Here is a 23,147-nt window from a genome sequence, read left to right on the forward strand (position 1 = left end):
AGGAAGGAACACTCCCAAACTCATTCTCTGAGGCCACCATCACCCTGATACCAAAACCAGACAAAGGTGCTACAAAAAAAGAAAATTACAGACCAATATCACTGATGAATATAGATGCAAAAATCCTCAACAAAATACTAGCAAACAGAATCCAATAACACATTAAAAGGATCATACACCATGATCAAATGGGATTTATCCCAGGGATGCAAGGATTCTTCAATATACGCAAATCAATCAATGTGATACACCATATTAACAAATTGAATAATAAAAACCATATGATCATCTCAATAGATGCAGAACAAGCTTTTGACAAAATTCAACATGCATTTATGATAAAAACTCTCCAGAAAGTGGGCATAGAGGGAACCTACCTCAACATAATAAAGGCCATATACGACAAACTCACAGCAAACATCACTCTCAATGGTGAAAAACTGAAAGCATTTCCTCTAAGATCAGGAGCAAGACAAGGATGTCCACTCTCACCACTATTATTCAACATAGTTTTGGAAGTCCTAGCCACGGCAATCAGAAAAGAAAAAGAAATAAAAGGAATACAAATCGGAAAAGAAGAAGTAAAACTGTCACTGTTTGCAGATGACATGATACTATACATAGAGAATCCTAAAGATGCCACCAGAAAACTACTAGAGCTAATCAATGAATTTGGTAAAGTTACAGGATACAAAATTAATGCACAGAAATCTCTTGCATTCCTATACACTAATGATGAAAAATCTGAAAGAGGTATTAAGGAAACACTCCCATTTACATTGCAACAAAAAGAATAAAATACCTATGAATAAACCAACCTAGGGAGACAAAAGACCTGTATGCAGAAAACTATAAGACACTGATGAAAGAAATTAAAGGTGATACCAACAGATGGAGAGATATACCATATTCTTGGATTGGAAGAATCAATATTGTGAAAATGACTATACTACCCAAAGCAATCTACAGATTCAATGCAATCCCTATCAAATTACCAATGGCATTTTTTATGGAACTAGAACAAATCATCTTAAAATTTGTATGGAGACACAAAAGACCCCGAATAGCCAAAGCAGTCTTGAGGGAAAGAAACGGAGCTGGAGGAATCAGACTCCCTGACTTCAGACTGTACTACAAAGCTACAGTAATCAAGACAATATGGTACTGGCACAGAAACAGAAACATAGATCAATGGAACAAGATAGAAAGCCCAGAGATAAACCCATGCACCTATGGTCAACTAATCTATGACAAAGGAAGCAAGGATATACAATGGAGAAAAGACAGTCTCTTCAATAAGTGGTGCTGGGAAAACTGGACAGCTACATGTAAAAGAATGAAATTAGAACACTCCCTAACACCATACACAAAAGTAAACTCAAAATGGATTAGAGACCTAAATCTAAGACCGGACACTATAAAACCCTTAGAGGAAAACATAGGAAGAACACTCTTTGACATAAATCACAGCATGATCTTTTTTGATCCACCTCCTAGAGTAATGGAAATAAAAACAAAAATAAACAAATGGGACCTAATGAAACTTCAAAGCTTTTGCACAGCAAAGGAAACCATAAACAAGACGAAAAGACAACCCTCAGAATGGGAGAAAATATTTGCAAATGAATCAACGGACAAAGGATTAATCTCCAAAATATATAAACAGTTCATGCAGCTCAATATTAAAAAAACAAACAACCCAATCCAAAAACGGGCAGAAGACCTAAATAGACATTTCTCCAAAGAAGACACACAGATGGCCAAGAAGCACATGAAAAGCTGCTCAACATCACTAATTATTAGAGAAATGCAAATCAAAACTACAATGAGGTATCACCTCACACCAGTTAGAATGGGCGTCATCAGAAAATCTACAAACAACAAATGCTGGAGAGGGTGTGGAGAAAAGGGAACCCTCTTGCACTGTTGGTGAGAATGTAAATTGATACAGCCACTATGGAGAACAGTATGGAGGTTCCTTAAAAAACTAAAAATAGAATTACCATATGATCCAGCAATCCCACTACTGGGCATATACCCAGAGAAAACCATAATTCAAAAAGACACATGCACCCCAGTGTTCACTGCAGCACTGTTTACAATAGCCAGGTCATGGAGGCAACCTAAATGCCCATTGACAGACGAATGGATAAAGAAGTTGTGGTGCATATATACAATGGAATATTACTCAGCCATAAAACGGAACGAAATTGGGTCATTTGTTGAGACGTGGATGGATCTAGAGACTGTCATACAGAGTGAGTCAGAAAGAGAAAAACTAATATCATATATTAATGCATATTTGTGGAACCTAGAAAAATAGTACAGATGAACCAGTTTGCAGCGCAGAAATTGAGACACAGATGTAGAGAACAAACGTATGGACACCAAGGGGGGAAAGCCGCAGGGGGGTGGGGGTGGGGGTGTGCTGAATTGGGCGATTGGGATTGACATGTGTACACTGATGAGTATAAAATTGATGACTAATTTAAAAATGAGGAAGAGGAAGAGAAACAGGAAATAAGTATATTAATACACTGAAACAACAACAACAACAAAAAAGGTTCCAATTCAAAAAAAAAAATTAAAGGGAAAGTCATAAATGAAATGGGAGGTCAGGAAGTAGAGTTATAAGTCCAGACCACTCTTTCAAGCTTAATTGGAAAATGAAGGAGAAATAGGGCAGTTATCACATGGGAATACCCTCACACCTCCTTTTAAGATTTTGTTATCATTTTGTTTCACCCATGAGTGGTGTGAGGAATGATATTATAGTTGGAAGGCATGAATATCCCTAGATCTGGTTACCCTCTGTCAAAACTGGGGTCCAGCATCGGGGCTCAAATGTAGGAAGCCCATTCACAGAGTAGAGTAGTGACCCATCCCCGCAAGGTCAGAGCAGGGCATTGCAACACAGAATCTGGTACCCAGTAGTTGGTTATTTGAGACATGGGCCCTGAGAGGCATGATACAGGCAGTTCAGAGACCAGGGAATCCGTTTATATTTGGCAAAAAGCAAAACAAGACAGAAGCTCAAACTTGAGTAGGAGGCTCAGGATGCCAGTCAGAGGCTTGCCCCCGGTCACAGCTGTAGCACTAATAACCAACACTGGTATTGTGCCACCATGTTTACAGTATCTTCCAGCACATTATTTCATGTGCTCTTTATCATAGCACTGTGAAGTACACATTATTTTCCACCACAGATACATTTACTGCCTCATTTTACAGTTAAGGACCCCGTGGCCCTAAGGAGAGTGCGACTTGCTCATGCCACAGAGCCTGTAAATGGCTGAGCAGGTCAGGGAGGCAGCACTTGGGCACCAGGGCTGTGTATTCCCACTGCCCCTAAGTGCCTCTACTTAGAATTCCCAGGAGTCTTTGTTTTGTAATTCTAATAACCTTTTTGAAAAGTGGCTCTGTGTCTAATCCCACGTTTGTGATTGTTGCAAAGGAACCATTCACTGCAAAGTTTTGAATAATATAAATCTAGGATTTACAGGAGAAAGAAATATTGATTAGGAGGGAATGAGCCAAGAGTAAGGGCATCTTAGGTCAGAAAAGTCCTGTTTTGGGCCAGAGGCCTTTGTTGAGTATACAGAGCGGAGTTGTGTCCTCAAAGAGAAAACACTGAGAAGCAGGGAATGAGGCCGGTGGCAGCTTCCTGCTAGGGGAAGGCCGTCACGGGGCATGCAGGCTGCCGACAAGCACCACAGACCCAAGCACACACTGCCAAACTGCACGGCTGGCAAAGTGGCGCTTATTTATGTCAGAAGATGGCAACAGATAGTCTCATATTGGTGGTTGAGAGAAAAACCTTGTGACATAAAGAAGACTCTGTTCCTAGGAGAGTTAAAAGATACGGTTAAAGAAACGCTGCAGTACTGTAATGCTTATGAAATTCTGAGGCTTTGTGTGTGCCCTAGAAGGACTTTTGCTGGGGCTACAGAGAGTCCAGGGCAAATTCAAGGACATAGTGATGAATCAAGATACCCATGAGCAAGGCCCTGAACAGAAATTTTCGTTAGCTGTGTCACCTTTGCTGACCTTGGTTACCTTATACTCAGGACTCCAGTAGAGGAGATTTCTTTTCAGCATTGGATCCCAGAATTCAGGACCTTTTCCCCCACTTACTGACTTATTTAGTCTTTCATGCTTTCACTCAACAAGTACCTATTGAGCAACAACTCTAAGCCTGTCTTTCTCATTACATTGTGCCCTCTTGTTCACATCCATCTCTTGTCAGTTCTTCATGGATCCCATTCCATTCAGCACTGTTGGTCCTGTTCCCTTTCTGTCATCTTCAGTCTTTCATCTAAAACTTAATTAGCAGAACGTTCCCCTCAACACCAACCCCTCAAATTACCTTTTCTTCCTCTCCAGTAATATACTGTTTGATCAAAAAGAAGAAAAAGAAAGAAGAAAAGAAGGACGAAAAAGAGAAAGGGAGGGGTGGGGAGGAGGCAGGGAAGAAGAGAGGGAGGGAAAGAGAGAGAAGGAGAAAGAATACCCTTTTTAGCATTTCATTTCCCACCTTCTGGCATCAACATCAGCCCTTGATCCACTCTGGAAGTCCTGTATCCTTCTTTGTCCAAAAATTATTTTCTCTCTTTCCCAGTCTTTTATGTTGCTTGTTTAAAGATAGTCACCGTTTTTCTCTGGAAAATTCTGCAATGTCTTTCTTTAGAAATGTTAAGTTAAACTGTTTTAAGGAATTTAATGCAATCATGTTTATCTCTCCTCCTTTCTGGGATCACTAGAAGTTTCCAGAAACTATTTGGAGGATTGGATTGTTTTGTCACAGAAAGAAACATACCCAAATCTGGGGAAAAGCCAGATTAAATTAAGCAACAAATGGGTAAAGTTAAGGATTATTGAGAAAGGTATTAAACTGATATAATAATTAGTATTAAAATGTCATTTATTGCACACAGTGTATTAGGAGTTTTACATAGGTTATTTCATTAGTTTTAACAGCAATGATGTGAAGAAAATATAATTATTTCTACTTTACAGCAGAGGAAACTGGCTCTGAAAGACTTTAACAATAACATGGAATACCTAGGTTTCAGTTTTTTGCATTATATGTACATTTAATGTATAGATCATTTCTTCAGGAAAAAGTATATAGTGAGCACTCACCATCCATGAAGCATTCCCAGGTGTTACCAAGGACCCAAAGATGAATGGGATTACCTCCTCAAGACTTGGTGATGCCCCACTGCTAGAGATAGATAACTCCTGCATCAGAGATTTTCGTAGGGAATTCAAGCACTGAGGGGGAAGTTCTACTGTATAACTTATAAGGAATATTCCAGCCCTGGAAGGATATGACTCTGACACATGGCCCCTGCATTCAGGGTTGTAAGACAGAATAACTGTAATACGAGGCAGCATGTGCTTAAGCGTTATGTGAATACCAGATGGAGGCCGCTTCAATTCCGACTTCAGTGACTGAGAAAACATTGCTCAAGGTCAGCATTTGAACTGGGCCTTGAATGAAGGGTATAATTTCAGTTAGGGATATTTTCGGCAGACAAAATGGATATGAGCAAAGCACAGAGGTGAAAAAGCCCAATGCCTACTCATCTGGAGTGTGATAAATAAGTTGAATTTCAGAAACCTTAGGTTTTGGATAAACAAATTTCCAGAAAATAGCCTTTGGGAACCTTAACTTGGAGAACCTTGAATACGAAACTACAGTGTACATTCTGTTGGCATATAAGTGAGCAGCCATGTACTTTGGTTCTACTGGAGCTTTAATATTTTAGATGTTACTTCCACAAGTGAATTATTGCCTAGGAGTTAAGAATCTTGACTGCCTTTTTTATACAAGTTCATTCCATGGAGTGACGGGTGGGGTAGAATGTGTGTCTGGAAATGGAGGAGCTAACTAAACCAGCACCGTCAGAGTGATTAAGCATTATCCTTAAGTGCTCCTGGTGTCATAACCTTAACAGTCAGGCTTCAGTTCTCTTTTGATCCCTGAAGTTATTCTGTGCTTCCAGGCATAATTTTTTCCTGCTTCCTTCAAGGTCTGTCCTCCCAGGCTTCAGTGATGTTACAGGGCCCGTTACCATGTCATAGTACCTTGCACTAAATCCAGATTGCCAACTTTGACAGTCTTTTTCCTTGATAATGTTTTTCTTTTCTTTAAAAAACTTATAGTAATATATACATAACATTAAAAAAACACCTTAACCATTTTCAAGTGTACAGCTCAGTTTTATTAAATATATTCACATTGCTGTACAACTAATCTCCAGAACTTTTTCATCTTGCATAACTGAATCTCTATACCCATTAAACAGCAGCTCCCCATTTTCCCTTCCCCTCAGCCCCTGGAATCCACTTTTCTACTTCCTGTCTCTATGAGTTTGGCTACTCTAGGTACCTCGTATAGGTGGAATCACACAATATTTGTCCTTTCGTATCTGGCTAATTTCACTTAGGGTCATGTCCTGAAGGTTCATCCATGTTGTAGCATGTATCAGAATTTCCTTCCTTTTGAAGGCTGAATAATATTCCACTGTACGTGTATATCACATTTTGTCTATCCATTCATCCATCAGTGGGCACATAGGTTGCTCCCACCTTTGGCTATTGTGAATAATGCTACTATAACATGGGTGTTCATTATCCATTCAAGGCCCTGCTTTCAGTTCTTTGAGATACACACCCAGAAATGAGAATGCTGGATCATATGGTAGTTCTGTTTTTAATCTTTTGAGGAACTGCCATAATGTTTTTCATAGCAGTTGTGCCATTTTATTCCTACCAGTAGTGCAGAAGACTAATTTCTCCACATTCTCACCAATCCTTGTTTTCTTTTCTTTTTTTGATAGTAGCCACCCTGTTGGGTGTGAAGTATATCACATTGTAGTTTTGATTTGCATTCCCTAATGGTTCGTGATGTTGAGCATTCTTCATGTGCTTGTTGGCTATTTGTATGTCTTCTTTGGCAAAATATCTGATCAAGTCCTTTGCCCATTTTTAAATTGAGTTATTTGGTTTTTTATTGTTGAGTGGTAGGAGTTCATTGTGTATTTTGGACATTAACCCCTTATCAGATATATGATTTGCAAATATTTTCTCCCATTCTGTAGTTTGCTTTTTCACTCTGTTGATTATGTCCTTTGCACAGAAGTTTTAAATTTTGATGTAGTCCAGTTTATCTATCTTTATTTTTGTTACTAAAAGAGGCTTTGACCCATTGCAAAACTTGAATTTAATATCTAGCGTGACGTTCTTCTTGGCACACATGTGGTACCTCCAGGCCTCTTCCTTGCATTCCTTTACACAACCATCATGGGAAATAAAGTGTTCATCAGAGCACAAAATAATAGCAAAAAAGAGACTGCAGAGGCATAAAACAAACAATGAGCATCATTCAAACCAAGGGAAACAGAATGGTGCATTAGCACTTGTAGGCTGTGAATGCATTAATGACCCCTCCCTCAGCAGCACTAGCCATGAGAAAAGGACGTTAACTCCGTGTTTCAGTCTGTACTTCATTTATATTACATATTAAAATAGTATATAATTAATTAATGCTATACAGGGTAAAAACTGTGCTGTAGAAATATTTTGTGGTAATAGTATTTTTTTATAAAGAGAGCTGCCCTACACATACAGTGATCATATGTCCAGGTTTACCTGGAGCAGCCCTGGTTTATGCCTTTTGTCCTGGTGTAATCTTCACATCCTCATCTATACAACATTAAAAATCCAGAGTGGATGGGAAGAGAATAAAGGCATAGCCAGTTAATAAGTTATGTTAAACCTCAGTTTATCTCAGTCTCAATGCTTCATCATCACGAGTCTAACTCCCATAGGTAAAATGGGATGCTTGCTCTGAGAGACTTCAGATTTCAGAGCTCAGTTCTATTCATCAGGCTGAGAACATTGAACTATCCTACATAAATTACCCACATCCTCTCCCGGTCATTCCTGCTGAAATATCTTCTTGCTCTGCTCTGTTTGTCTTCTTTGTCTTTTATTGTATTGTACAAAAGATGCCTACTTAAGAAAGGAAGATGATGGGGATCGGGGAGGTGGAAGAGGTTGGGATGGAGAGACAAAATGAAATCTGAGTTAGTGGAATTAAGCTTTCTAAGTGGAATTGCCCCAGTTGATGCTGCAAGGTGAGGTTTTCGTTGCTGCTGCTGCTCTTGTTGGTGAGTTAGAATTCTAAAATCTTTCCTTTGCATCCTGTGTAGCAGTAATGGCATATAGTGCCGCAGTGAACCATGTGACGCAGGTCTAATGCGCAGAAGTGGTTCATGCATCTTCATAAGCATCTGATTGATTGCCAGGAAAAGGCTTGGATAGTGTGGGAAAATACACTTCAAGATCCAAAACTAAAGCACCATATAATAAGGTTCACCTATCAAGACTTCATTATTCTACTTTTTCCTGCATTTTATTTGTGAGAATATTGCTTTTAAGTTTTGGCTTTCTCATTATTCCTATGTGGATATACATTTGAAAAGCTGAGCAGTTCCTTGTCATGTTGCAGGTATTATTAAACTTACTGTCAGAATTTCCTTAATGGGAACCAGGGTTATTTGAATTGTGCTCCTGCAGTGGTTTCCCTTTGTGACAAATTTTATTTCCAAACTCCTTTGTGTTAGTAATACAGTTAATAACTTCAGCCATTCCATGCTTATTATTCACAGGAGTGGAATGTTGTCCTTTTGTCCTCACTATTTTATTGCTTTATAAATATATAAATGGTGAGAACCTGTCCTAGAATTTGAGAGAGGACTAGGAGCTAATGACCCCCATGAATTCAGTCTGACATGTATCTGTAATGTCTGTAGTGACATGTATCTGTAATGTCTGTAGTGCCGTCATGGGGACTGCAGTGGGTTTTCAAAATAGGTTGGAGAGATTCCTCAGCTATGAGTTTCAGGTTAATAAATAATAGTGTCTTTAAAAATAAAGATTGCATTGCTAGGGCATAAGACAGGATATCTGTTTGTAAGTATAGTCCAATATGTTCAAAATGCATCTTTGGAGCAGATTTTACCAGACTTTAATGGAAAGTCTTAAAGGAATACACTCCAGTCAGTATGATCACCTGAAACCGTAGGTGTAATTTCAGTGGTTTTCTGGAGAACCTTGTGGCATCAGGTGTTTTTTTTCAACAGCCATGTGAAAAATATCCTACCCAGGCCATGAAACTGAGTTGGGCCAACAGAGCTATAATTTAGCATTTTCTTCTTTTGATCTTTTACACAGTTTCTTCATTTATAGCAGGCCATAAACTTTACAGAGTATTGCCTTTTATATTGCATAATGAGAGAAGTGCATTTTTAAACTAGAGAAAAAATTCCTTTGAGGGAATTTTCATAACTATAAAAACATAGATTTAAATTTATGTTCTCAATGTATTTGATATGAGGTGAAGAGTCATCATCGTCAGTTTAAACTTTAGTTTGATAGTGGTATTCATTTGCACCTTGTTTCCTACATGCACTATTGTTATACATTATTAAAATATAAATGACAATTAAAGTATCACTTCTATCTTTAGATATAGTGAAAACTTATCATTAAGTTCAGTAATATTTTAATATCCTCCTAAATGTAATTAATAAGTGCCATAAAATATCTTTACACTTGACAATGAATACTAAGCTTTATTAAAATCAGTGATTCTCAACCTGTTTCTTGCCCAGTACATCTGACAGATAGGACCTGCTTCTATTGCCCATTATCCTAATTGAGAAGTATAATCAGCCTTTTCTCACCCATTGTACACGTTGAACAGGCCTGCCTGGTGATTCTGTATGCCCCTCCACACACAGACCCTGTCCCTCTACCATCTCATATGTATACCTTTAGAATTACTGATTTAAATGCTGTCAAAATAGTCAAGGGGAGAGAGTGGGAACAGCGGAACTCATTTCAAGTAGAAATTTGATGCTCCTTTAACTCTGCTATGCTATGATGACACCAAGACTTGATTGATGGAAAATATAACAAACTGAATGCCTTAGACTCAATGGCACGAAGATGATGAGCTTCACAACTGTTCCCTGCCGATGATGTTAGCTTAACTGAGCCAAGAGTCCATGATTTCAGGCCACTTCAGGTCAAGGAGATAGGTGATCTGTGGAATACCTTTTATAAATAGACTGTCACTAACTTTGAGGATGGGTCGCCTACATTTCTGGTTTTACAAAACTACTTTGTTAAGAGATCAAGTCATATTTAATATTTTAAAGTTTTTAAAAACACCTAAAAGTGATAGTAAAATTTAATGGAAAAAACATCTGCTAGAATATAATCTCTTCTTTTTTTTTTTTACAGCTTTATTGAGGTATAATTTATATATAATAAAATTCATCCATTTTAAGGTTTTAAATGATTTAAATCACTTCAGTGATTTTCAGCAGATTTATGGAGTTGTGCAACCATCACCACAATCTAGTATTTGAATATTACCATCACTCAAAAAATTCTCCCATGCCTAATTCAGTCCTATGCAATTCCCATACCTGGCCCCCGGAAACCACTAATCTGCTTTCTGTCTCTACAGATTTGCCTATTCTGGACATTTCAATAAATGGAATCGTACAATATGTAGTCTTTCACATCTGGCTTCTTCCAGTTAGTGTGATGTTTTTGGCATTCCTTTATGTTGTAGCATGGATCAGTACTTGTTCCCTTTCATTGCTGAATAGTGTTCCATTGTATGGATAGGCCACATTCTGTATATTCGTTTTATAGTGTAACCTTTTACAGTCCTCATGGCTTTCCTTCATCTACCTGCCTCCTAACCTCCTTGCCTGGTCTTCTCATGGAACCAGGGTCAGATTGGGCTGTCCTGGATTTGATCCTCGAGGCTGTAGACTGGGCAGTTTGCACTCCATCCCTCATCTCACCTCTGACTCCAAATTCCAGTCTCTGGGTTGGGGAGTGAACCTTCTTATAGCATGAGGAATTGTGACCATTATATCCAGCTTATTGGGTTGAGGATTTTTATCTCAGGAACCATTGCAGATTTTGAAATGTCCTGTGAGGAACAGAAGTTGGAGAGAGTTGAAGATTTCTGTGATAATTATGAGCTCGGCCAAGAGTTCTATGTCTAAACCTACCATAATTTGTAAACATCACATAAATAGAAACGTATCACAAGCTCATTGTAGAAAATACTGAAAGCATGTAGAAAAAGTAAGAAGTCACACATAATTCAATGTCTCAGAGTTAACCTCTGTCCAACAGGTTGATGTATCTCCTTTTAGACTTAATTTATATGCAAACATATACAGGGTGTTTTTTGTTTTTTTTTTAAGTTGGCTTTCTATGATAACCATTTCCCGATGTCATTACTTTTGAAAACATGAAGGTTATTGTGACGAGAAAAGTGTGAGGAGAAACATGGTAGGGAGAGAGTTCAGAAAGACAGTTGATGTCACTTATGGCTTTGAAGGTCATTGTAAGGAATTAGGAATTTATTCCAAGTATAAGGCAAAGCATTAGACTCTTGAGCAGGGAAGTATTTGATACGCTTTACATTTGGAAACAACACTTTGGCCAATATGGAGAACATACTCAGGAATCGAGAGAGGGAAGAGGAAGATTGGTTAAGAGGCTCTTGCAGTATTCTAAACTAGAGATGATGACAGCTTCGAATAGGGCAGTGATTCAGAATGGTAACAAGAGGCTAGATTTACAAAGTATTCTGAAAGAGAGGTGAGTAGAATTTGTTAATGGACTGGATGTGCTAGGAGAAGAAAAGGTGAGAATCAAGGGTGACTCCTAGGTTTTTTATCTTGAGTAACTAAGTGAATGAACAGTAAAGCCATTTCCTGAGATGGAGAAGCCCCTCAGAAAAGTGAGGTTGATGAAGGAAGATTTGGGAAATTAAGAGCTGGGTTTTACATATCAAATTTAAAATGCCTTAAATTAGGATGGTGCCAGAGGAAGCCATGGGATCTTGGGAGAGTTTTTCTTTTATTTTTAGGATGAGAGAAATTACACATCTGTGTGGTGACAGCTTTGCTCACTTTAGAGAAGGGGAAAATGTCTCTATAAGAGAGGGGGGCGGATCATTGCAAAAGTAAAGTCCTTTTGTAGGAAAGTTGGAACAGGATCCAAAATAGAAGTGGAGGGGTTTGTTTTAGACAGGATCAGGTGCAGGAAGAAATATGGACAGATATGGGTGTTTTAGTAGGTTTGGGGCAAGAAGAGAAGTTCTCTCTTAGCTCTCAATAAAGTTTTCTCAAATAAGCAAAGTCATCTACTGAGAGGGGAGGAAGGTGATAGAAATTTGAGGAGAGAAGAAAGGACGTTAAGTGGTTTGACTTGGAGACAGAAAAATAATTCAGAAGTGTGCAGTCAGAATTGAGGCATTCATGAGAACCAAATCTCATCTGTGCCCATAAAATTAAAGTGAGCCTAGCCAGAACAGTCATGAGTTTTTTGTGATGCTTCCTTTATCTTTAGTGTACAGTGCTTTCTGTTCCCTTCCCTGGTTCTGATTATTGATTCTAATGCCAGAATTACATTTATCTTTATGTTTTAATATCTCCTAGGGCTAGTTTTACTTCATTTTGGGAGAGACTCTTTGTTTCTTTAAATATTTTGGGATTTTGTTTTTTATCATTTAATTTTGATTATATGTCTATGACTTTTATTTTAGGGGAGTCTGATTTCAGTCCAGGTTAAATCTGCCAGGGTATATAAAACAAAAGAAGATTTTCTGATTTCTTTTAATTACAAATTACCATTTTAAATAATTTAACAAATATTGATTGAAGGGCCCACAAGGCCTTGAATTGGACCTTAGAGATGCAATGGGGAGAGAAACAGAGACCATGGTCCCTGCCTCCTGGGCCTGACAGCTTAGAGGTCAGCAATCTATGACCCTTTAGCACAAGCCAGCCCACCTCCTGTTTTTGTGTTGTCTGCAAGCTGCCAGTTGTTTTTAATTAAACATTTTATTCTGAGATAATTATGGGTTCACATGAGATTGTAAGAAATAATACAGAAATCCTTTACTCCCTTTACCCAGTTACCCCCAAGGGTAACTTCATGCAACAAAGCTATAGAACAACTAGGATATTGACGTTCATATTGTCAAGATACAGAACAGCTTCTATCAACACAGGATCCTTCGTGTTGCCCTTTTATTGGCAAAACCGCTTCCTTCCTGCTTCCATCCCTCCTTAACCCCTGGCAACCATTAATTTTTTTTTCATTTCTGTAGTTTTGTTATTTCATGAATGTTACATGTGTGGAATTATACAGTATGTAACATTACAGGATTAGCTTTCTTTGCTCAGCATAATTCTCCGGTGATTCATCCAGGTTGTTGTGTGTTTCAGTAGTTCATTCCTTTTTATTTCGGAGTAGTATTCTGTAGTATGGATGTACCACAGTTTGTTTAGTCATTCACCCATTGAAGAACATTGAGGTTATTTCCAGTTTGGGGCTATTATGAATTAAGCCTCTAAACATTCTTGTGAACATCAGCTTTTATTTCTTTGGGATAAATGTCCAGAAGTACACTTGCTGGGTCATACAGTAGTTGCATGTTTAGTTTTATAAGAAACTACCAAACTGTTTTTTGACTGACTGGAGTAGAAATCCAGGTTCCCCATTCAGCCTCCATTGACACCCAAAGGGGTCTCCTCGTTATTACAGGTCAGGGGAAGGAATTACAGTTCCCCACTGGGCCTCCCCTGGTATTTCTGTGGCTAGGAAGGGTTGGAAGTCCTTATTGCTCCCCTACATGACCTCCACTAACATCACAGTGGGGAGGGGAATGGCCTTGTTAACTCTGGGCAGAGGTGAATGACTCTCCACTGGGCCTGCTCTGATACTACCCCAGTGAGGGGGGCCCTCATTACTGCTGGATGGGGGTGCAAGTCGAGGCTTCTCACTTTGGTCTCCACTGACACTGTCGGACAGTGGGAATTGCTTGTCACTGCCAGGTTTGGGTGAAAGTACCAGCTTCCCTACTCAGCATTCTCTCATGCCATGGGGGTTCAGGGTTAGGGATGTATGGGGGTTGGAGTACCTCATCACAGCCTGGTGAGGGTGGAAGTGTAGGCTCCCCACTCGGCCTTTGCTGGAGCAGGTAGGAGCCGAACCACCCTTTTTTCTGTGGTTTCTGGCTGAAGTGGAACAGTTACTGTCTAAAAGTTTTCCATCTTTTGGGCCTGCCCCATTCCTTGTCTGTCCTTTGGCTGGAGAGTAGGTTTTTGTTATCATGTTGGGTTGTTTTGGGGGGGGTGGTTTGGGCTATGTCCGTTGGCATTTCTGGTTTGCCAATTTGTTCCAGCAAAAAGAAAATCCAGGAAACTACCCACTGTGTAATCATTCCTTGGGTCCCAAGATCCTTAACCTGTCTGTATTCTTTCCACTGTTCAGTCTTCTTATGTTTCTTTTATATACAATGCCCAGAGTTTTTAGTTGTACTTGGCAGGAAGAATAGGGGAAAGTACACCTACTCCATCTCCTGGAAAAGGAAGTTTTTCTGATTTTTTTTTTTAAAGCTTCTAGTTTTCTAACACCTCTGTGCTGTGATAAACTTGAATTGCCCCACTTTGGAAGATGTTTAAAGTAAGATCAGTCAACCAGTTACCAACTTATGTGTGATAAAATTTCAGCATAACTCATATAATTTTAGTAACATAATCTTGTCTATTTTGGCATGAGTTGTTCAAGAGCATTCTGTTAAAATAAATATCTAGATAGTTTTATTCTCAGAAGGGCTTTGTAGAATAATAAACATGTCTTATCATTGTTTTCATTTTTAAGTAAATAATTATCAGTGATTTACTTCCTCTGTAGCTACTAAAGTTGGAAAGTAGCTCTGTAAAATCTACATAATTAAGTGGTAGATAAGAGCTATATCATATTCATTCAGGGTTAAAAAAATATATACAAACACACATACACACAAACACATACACACATAAATTTAAGTAGAAAAAAATTTCCAGGTCCGATATTCTATTACATTATTTTTACAGTGAAAATAAACAAACATTTCAAAAATCTTAACTTAATGTTAATATTTGGCTAGCAGTTCAAGATCTAATTTTATTGTTTTCTTTTTAGGTCAGGAGCCTACCCTAGTCCAGAACCAGATTTCTAACATAACTAGTTCTCATTCTTATTTTTTAATTAGCCAGATCTTCTATATCAAATTTACTTTACAAGATGAACCAGTGAATCTAGAGAAAGATTCTAAATAGGAATCAGTGCCTTTCCAAAGGAAATCTTATCAAACCATAAAGCTTTACAACTGGAGGTTCTTACTTAAAAGCTTATAACAATACCAAAAATAAATAAATAAATAAAAGCCGCATACAGTAGAGGCCCTTCTTTCCTGGCCTTGAGGGGCCTTGCCTATGGGGCAGTTACCTGACAGCACAGTGAAGCTTTGCCTAGGTTGGCCTAGGGCCAGCAGTTTGACATTTTGGGGGGCTGCCCACCTATTAGACTGGAGTTATTGACAAGGTGGGAGGGAGGCCTGCAGGCTGCTGTTCCCTTTCCCCTTAGTCTCCATGTCCCTCTCTGTGATCGGGCTGTTTTACATGCACCCAAAAGGCACCTTCCCAGATGCCCTAAGACAAGTTCCCTGGGGCTTGTCCTGGGGGCCATTCTTAGGAAGGCGCTTCTTTAACCCACACCAAGACTTCTGTTTGCTGGGGGTAGAGGAAAGGAAAGGGGAGAAAATATGACCTCCCTTCATCAAGCCAGCTTGGTTACAGGCCTGCGGAACCTTCCCTTCACCTTTGTTGAAGGGTGTAAAAGGTACGAATCTATTATGAAGTTAGATAGCTAAACACAACTCTGATAGGCATTGTGAATAAATAACTTGCCAATCTGCACTGAAGCTTAGTTTGGGCAATACTGTACTAGTATCACTATAGGAAGCCTCTGCTTTGTTGCACATTTGTCATATCTGTGTCCTAAATTTCTTTCCATATTTCCAAATTTATCATCAAGCCATGTACTATGTACTGTGTTTAAAAAGAAAAACTGAACATTTATTATTGCTGATAGATGGGAACTGGGATTGAGTAATTTTAAGAGTATTCTATCTTTTTCCAGAAGTCTAGGGGATAGTAGCTTTGACTCTGAGATTAATAGAGAGATGTGTCCCTTTTCTTTTGTTTAGATTCTTTGACTAAAACTTTCGCTTCACTGAATTTGAGTTTGGGTAACATTTTTCTTTCTTTGTGGCTGGTAGTTTTGTCAAAGTACTTCTAACTTATGTCAAAACATGGGATGGCATGCTCTAAAATATCAGAATACTTAACTTAGGGACATCTTGGGGAGTCTGTGGATATTATTCAGAGTATATAAGAATTAGAGGGGGGAAATTAACTTTATTTTTCTAAAAGCTGAATTTTAAAATTCAGTTTCTAATGGTGACAAAGACACAGGCACTACTAATACCAATCAGACATTTTCATATCATTATAGTTGTTGGAGCTCTCTCAAAATATTATGTTCATCACTACTTCTACAACAAATTTGTTCTTTTTAACATATTGATATCTATTTCAAAATCATTGGTATCTCTGTAATTCTGTGTATTTTATATACACAGTTGACCCTTGAACAACATGGGTTTGAACTGCATGGATCCACTTATATGTGGATTTTTTTCAATAGTAAATGCTACAGTACTACAAGGTCTGTGGTTGGTTGAATGCGAGGATGCCAAACCATAGATACTTAGGAACCTTGGATGCTGAGGGCCAACTATAAAGTTATAAGCTGATTTTTGACTGCTCAGAGGGTCGGCATCCCTAATCCCTGAGTTATTCAAGGATCAACTGTACATCTAGAAACATTAGTTAGAGGAATCTTACGCTTTTCCTCTTATGTGTTCTCTCTGCCTGTAACATGTTTCTTTTTCTCCTTCTGTAGCATCAGCCACTACGTGATTGTCATGTCCATGACCATCTTTCTGGTGTTTCTCAATGGCCTGGCACAGACGCTCACAACAAAGAAACTCACACTGTGTGGCAGACCCAAAAGCCATCTCATATGATGTTGCCAAAGCCGTCATTCAGCATCCAGATCCTGTTTCTCATTCTCCTTGTCAACTAAAATCTTATCAAGGATTCATAAAGAAGATGGATATTAATGTATAACATACTCTGCTCATCTAAAGGAAATTATATGTGGAATTCTGAATTTACAGGTTATCTGGAATAAAGGAGCTTCCATTTTCTTTAGGGTTTTCATGAAGTTGTGGTTACGTCTGTGGAAAAGCAGAGTAAAGCATTCTGCATTTTCATTTTTTCCTTTAGTTGGCAACTCTTCTCACCGATGTTTCAGAGCACCTGTAACAGTCTCTGGTCCCCAGCTGTACAGCTTCCTGTATTATATGCAGAGGAGAATGTGCCCCTGAGGGGGCAGTACTGGTCACATCCAAAATCAGTGCACTGGCTGAACATGAGGTAAATCACCAGGTGGCACCATAAATATTTATCAACTCTCAGCACTTGTTTTGCAAGTAGTTCTAACTACTAAACAACATTAGAAAGACAATCAGGATATGTAGAAAAATGTTTGCAGGTGTTTTTCATTTTTCTTCAGTATTCAGCAATACTATTTTATGCTTTTTAGTGCTTTTTTAGTTTTCATAGTCAATCAGCTAGATGCAGGTTTGACCTTCACTTTTTTTTTTTTTTTTTTCCATTTCTGGATTAGCGTGGAATTTCTGGAGATAGAAAAGCAGAAAAAGCTTATTTGTGTCTTGTCCATGGGGAAAAAGACTTAAATGATTAGGTTTTTTTAAATTTTATTTTATTTATTTATTTTTGGCTGCATTGGGTCTTCGTTGCTGTGTGCAGGCTTTCTCTAGTTGCAGAGAGCGGGGGCTACTCTTCGTTGCGGTGCATGGGTTTCTCATTGCGGTGGCTTCTCTTGTTGCAGAGCATGGGCTCTAGAGCACAGGCTCAGTAGTTGTGGCACACAGGCTCAGTAGTTGTGGCTCATGGGCTCTAGAGTGCAGGCTCAGTAGTCGTGGCGCGTGGGCTTAGTTGCTCCGCGGCATGTGGGATCTTCCCGGACCAGGGCTCGAACCCACATCCCCTACATTGGCAGGCGGATTCTTAACCACTGCATCACCAGGGAAGCCCCTAAATGATTAGTTTTTAATTGTAGATTCAATAACTGTTACTTCCAAAGCTTTTATCATGCATTATTCCAACAGAATTCTTTAAATCAATGGTTAAACTTTCTGAAAATATCATGTCAGTGTTAAAATTGCTTTTCTTTCTGGTTGTGAGATTCTAGCTCAAAGGCCCAAAGTCCTCTCGTTAAAGTTTAATTTCTATTCATAAACTAATTTTAATGGACAAAATATTTTGAGAGTAATTTTTATTTGGACTTTTCATAAAGTGACCTTTAGATATCACTGTGGAGTTGGCCTTTTGCCCATGGTGTGCCAGGTGAGTTTGGCTGATGCTAAGCTTTCTTGGTCTGAGTCCCATTTTAAAAAAATAATTGATTTTGAATTAAGTTATAGCATCACTAATTCATATTAATGATGAGGAAGCCCTCTACAAATTAGCAGATTTTTCAAGTTGGCAGGTGAGTGAACAGATACAATTTAGGAGATTCAAAAATCAATTTGGCAAAATGTACTTTCTTAATTCCTATTTATGATGAAGTATAGTTATAATTGACTTGTGATAGTACTTCATGGTATACCAGCGAAAGCATTATAGTACAAAAAAACAAGAGACGTATTGATGTCAATGTAAGACCTCATGCAGTCTGTAATATGAAATCTAGGTGGACAGCTAAGAAGCTGCTGAAACGGTATTGGCAGATGGAGAACCCATGAACTTTCACGTGGCCTCAAAGGATTTTTGATCAGTCTTTTCACAAGTCAGAGAAAACTGACTTTATAAACACTTATTATTTTTCCTTTTATATCTAGTTTTGCCTTTTATCTTTTTCCAGATTTTCACACGGAGGAATTAATGAATATTTTATTACAACATGGTAAAAGGTGCTCTGTGCTTTATCTTTATTTTGCTTTTCGAAGCACATCTTTTTAATATTGTTTCAAGTCAGTGTGAATTTACAAAACAAGGGATTGCCCCTGCAGCCACAGGCTGGCCTTGCTCTACTGTGACAGGACCCCTCAGACTCACCTGGGAACAGTGCACTGGATGGGCCTTTTCTATTGTGCAGCTTATCAGAATATCTTGAAGTGTTTTGAAATGCATATTTTTATATTGAAAAACAGAGAAAATATAAGATTTAAGTAAAATATATTTCTGTTTAAGGCACTTACTTTTTCATTCTAACTATAAATACCAGATTTTCAAGTCAAGACTTAAGACATGTGCTGATTAACATTTGTTTAAATTAAGAATTGCTGTAAGAATTAAAGTGGGCATATCAGGTTGAGAAAATATTGAACAACAAAAAAAAACCATGCTATGTCACATGGACCATGAATAAATCTTGGAGGAAACCCTAAGGATTTAGGAAACTATCTGCAGCCTGTCTGTAATTTAGGAATGCTTTAATTCTCTGTACTATTTTTTTTAATGTGCTGTATTTAGAACTCACAATGCGTTTTTAGTTTTTCAGGAAATAATGTTATAAGCGGTAGTATATTCTCACAATAATCCCCTCAAACGATTTAAACAATGATAGAGCTGAACTACTTACCTAGAAAATCTAGTCATCACTTATGATACTGTTTCTCATGAAAAACTCATTCCGAATTTCAGTCAACTCAGATATTAGGAGCATATATATCCCCCACCTCCAGCCCCACCCTTACACACCTATAGTGGACTGGGGACTCCTTTGGCCTTCACCTTTTGATACGTAACTGTGCCATCAAATATGTAATTTCTGATGGAGCAGGCCCAGAGGGCATGGGGTCGGGGCATTGCATGGGGATTGTCTCTAGAGGCGCTGCGGGTTCCTGGAGCTCTTCTGGGGAGAACCAAGTGAGCTCTGCGATATATGCTCTCTGGTCGGGGAGGGGAGCCAGGGGAGCCCCCTGCAGAGAATGAGCTACACCAACTCAATCATTTGGGGAGGATCCCCTTCAAGCAGTTCTGAGGACTACTTTAAGAGATCTGAGATAACTTAGTAATGTCTCACCTTTTCAGAGTTGTTCTTTTTATACTGACATTCTATCTGTAAAATGCTTGAGAGTGAGATTGTTAGGGTATGTGCTTTCAGCACTGTAGTAATATCTTGTAGCATTTTCCCATTTCTGCATCAGTGTGGTTTGTAAAAAAGGTGGGTGGGATTTCTGCTCTTAATACTCATTCTATAAAAAGAACATTTGAGAAGTAATGTATCACTTATTAATTTCCTTAGAGACACTAACACAGATCCCAATTGTTAACTCACCACCCTGAGTACTGCAGTATTTGCCATATAGCAGCATTTCTCAAAGTATGTCCCTTGGAACATGGATTTCTTAGGTTACAAATAAATGTCATAATAAGAAAGGTTCCCTGATCAAATATATTTGAGAAACACCTAGTCAAAGCTAAATAGGCGTATTTCTTGTAGTACTGGGGAATTTAATTTGGTATGTGAATTGTGAAGGGAGAAGATAGCAATATGCCCCAAACTTCCACTTGCTTGACCATAGACCCAACCTTCAAGTCTCCCTTCCACCTGGCACACATACTTCAGAAGTGTCCCCACATAGTTTTGCACTTAAAAACCTCAGCTTATCATACTGTTTCAAAAAAGGGTGTTGTGGGGAGACCTTCAAGATGACGAAGGAGTAAGACATGGAGATCACCTTCCTCCCCACAAATACATCAGAAATACATCTACATGTGGAACAACTCCTACAGAACACCTACTAAACGCTGGCAGAAGACCTCAGACCTCCCAAAAGGCAAGAAACTCCCCACGTACCTGGGTAGGGTAAAAGAAAAAAGAAAAAACAGAGACAAAAGAATAGGGATGGGACCTGCACTAGTGGGAGGGAGCCGTGAAGGAGGAAAGGTTTCCACACACTAGGAAGCCCCTTCGCGGGTGGAGACTGTGGGTGGTGGAGGGGGGGAGAAGCTTCGGAGCCACGGAGGAGAGCGCAGCAACAGGGTTGCAGAGGGCAAAGTGGAGAGATTCCTGCACAGAGGCTCGGCGCCGAGCAGCACTCACCAGCCCGAGAGGCTTGTCTGCTCCCCCGCCAGGGCGGGTGGGGGCTGGGAGCTGAGGCTTGGGCTTCGGAGGTCAGACCCCAGGGAGAGGACTGGGGTTGGCTGCGTGATCACAGCCTGAAGGGGGCTAGTGTGCCACAGCTAGCCGGGAGGGAGTCTGGGAAAAAGTCTGGACCTGCCGAAGAGGCAAGAGACCACTGTTTCAGGGTGCGCAACGAGAGGGGATTCAGAGCACCGCCTAAACGAGCTCCAGAGATGGGGGTGAGCCGTGGCTATCAGCACGGACCCCAGAGACGGGCATGAGACGGTAAGGCTGCTGCTGCAGCCACCGAGAATCCTGTGTGCAAGCACAGGTCCCTCTCCACACCTCCCCTCCCGGGAGCCTGTGCAGCCCGCCACTGCTAGGGTCCCGTGATCCAGGGACAACTTCCCCGGGAGAAAGCATGGCGCACCTCAGGCTGGTGCAATGTCACGTTGGCCTCTGCCGCCGCAGGCTTGCCCCACATTCTGTACCCCTCCCTCCCCCCGGCCTGAGTGAGTCAGAACCCCCAAAGCAGCTGCTCCTTTAACCCTGTCCTGTCTGGGTGGGGAACAGACACCCTCAGGTGACCTACACGCAGAGGCAGGTCCAAATCCAAAGCTGAACCCTAGGAGCTGTGCGAACAAACAAGACAAAGGGAAATCTCTCTGTTCAGCCTCAGGAGCAGCGCATTAAACCTCCACAGTCAACCTGATGTACCCTGCATCTGTGGAATACCTGAATAGACAATGAATCATCCCAGAATTGAAGCAGTAGAGTTTGGGAGCAACTGTAGACTTGGGGTTTGCTTCCTGCATCTAATTTGTTTCTGGTTTTATGTTTATATTACTTTAGTATTTAGAGTTTATTATCACTGGTAGATTTGTTTATTGGTTTGGTTGCTCTCTTCCTTTTTTTAATATATATATATATTTTTTTCCTTTTTCTCTTTTTGTGAGTGTGTATGTGTATGCTTCTTTGTGTGATTTTTGTCTGTATAGCTTCGCTTTTACCATTTGTCCTAGGGTTCTGTCTGTCCAGTTTTTCTTGTTTTTGTTTTTTAGTACAGTTTTTAGTGCTTGTTATCATTGGTGGATTAGTTTTTCGGTTTGGTTGCTCTCTTCTTTCTTTCTTTTTTTATTACTTTTAAATTTTTTAAAATAATTTTTAAAAATAACTTTCCTTCCTTCCTTCCTTCCTTCCCTCCCTCTTTGTTTCTTTCTTTGTTTCTTTCTTTGTTTCTTTCTTTCTCTCTCTCTCTCTCTTTCTCTCTCTCTCTCTTTCTCTCTTTCTCTCTTTCTTTCTCCCTTTTCCTCTGAGCCAGGTGGCTGACAGAGTCTTTGTGCTCTGGCCAGGTGTCAGGCCTGTGCCTCTGAGGTGGAAGAGCAGACTTCAGGACACTGGCCCACCAGACACCTCCCAGCTCCACGTAATATCAAATGGCAAAAGCTCTCCCAGAAATCTCCATCTCAACGCTAAGACCCAGCTCCACTCAACAACCGACAAGCTACAGTGCTGGACACCCTATGCCAAACAACTAGCAAGACAGGAAAACAACATCACCCATTAGCAGAGAGGCTGCCTAAAATCATAATAAGGTCACAGAAACCCCAAAACATACCACCGGACATGGTCCTGCCCACTAGAGAGACAAGATCCAGCCTCATCCACCAAAACACAGGCACCAGGAAGCCTACACAACCCACTGAACCAACCTTAGCCACTGGGGGCAGACACCAAAAACAATGGGAACTACAAACCTGCAGCCTGCTAAAAGGAGACCCCAAACACAGTAAGTGAAGCAAAATGATAAGACAGAGAAACACACAGCAGTTGAAGGAGCAAGATAAAAACACAGCAGACCAAACAAATGAAGAGGAAATAGGCAGTGTACCTGAAAAAGAATTCAGAGTAATGATAGTAAAGATGATCCAAAATCTTGGAAATAGAATGGAGAAAATACAAGAAACGTTTAACAAGGACCAAGAAGA

General features: G+C 39.6%; 1 protein-coding gene across 2 annotated transcripts in view; it reads left to right on the forward strand.

Annotated features, from left to right (window-relative positions):
* PIGN (phosphatidylinositol glycan anchor biosynthesis class N) overlaps positions 1–17,209 on the forward strand; it is a 111,942-nt gene extending 94,733 nt beyond the window's left edge. For both annotated transcript variants that reach the window (XM_057526991.1, XM_007192001.2), the window contains exon 30: positions 16,903–17,209. In XM_057526991.1, coding sequence (XP_057382974.1) covers positions 16,903–17,026 — 124 coding nt within the window. In that variant the 3' untranslated portion in view covers positions 17,027–17,209. The remainder of the gene's footprint in view (positions 1–16,902) is intronic.
* The last annotated feature ends 5,938 nt before the right edge of the window (positions 17,210–23,147 follow it).

Source organism: Balaenoptera acutorostrata, chromosome 13, assembly GCF_949987535.1.
Source record: "Balaenoptera acutorostrata chromosome 13, mBalAcu1.1, whole genome shotgun sequence".
Taxonomy (NCBI): domain Eukaryota; kingdom Metazoa; phylum Chordata; class Mammalia; order Artiodactyla; family Balaenopteridae; genus Balaenoptera; species Balaenoptera acutorostrata.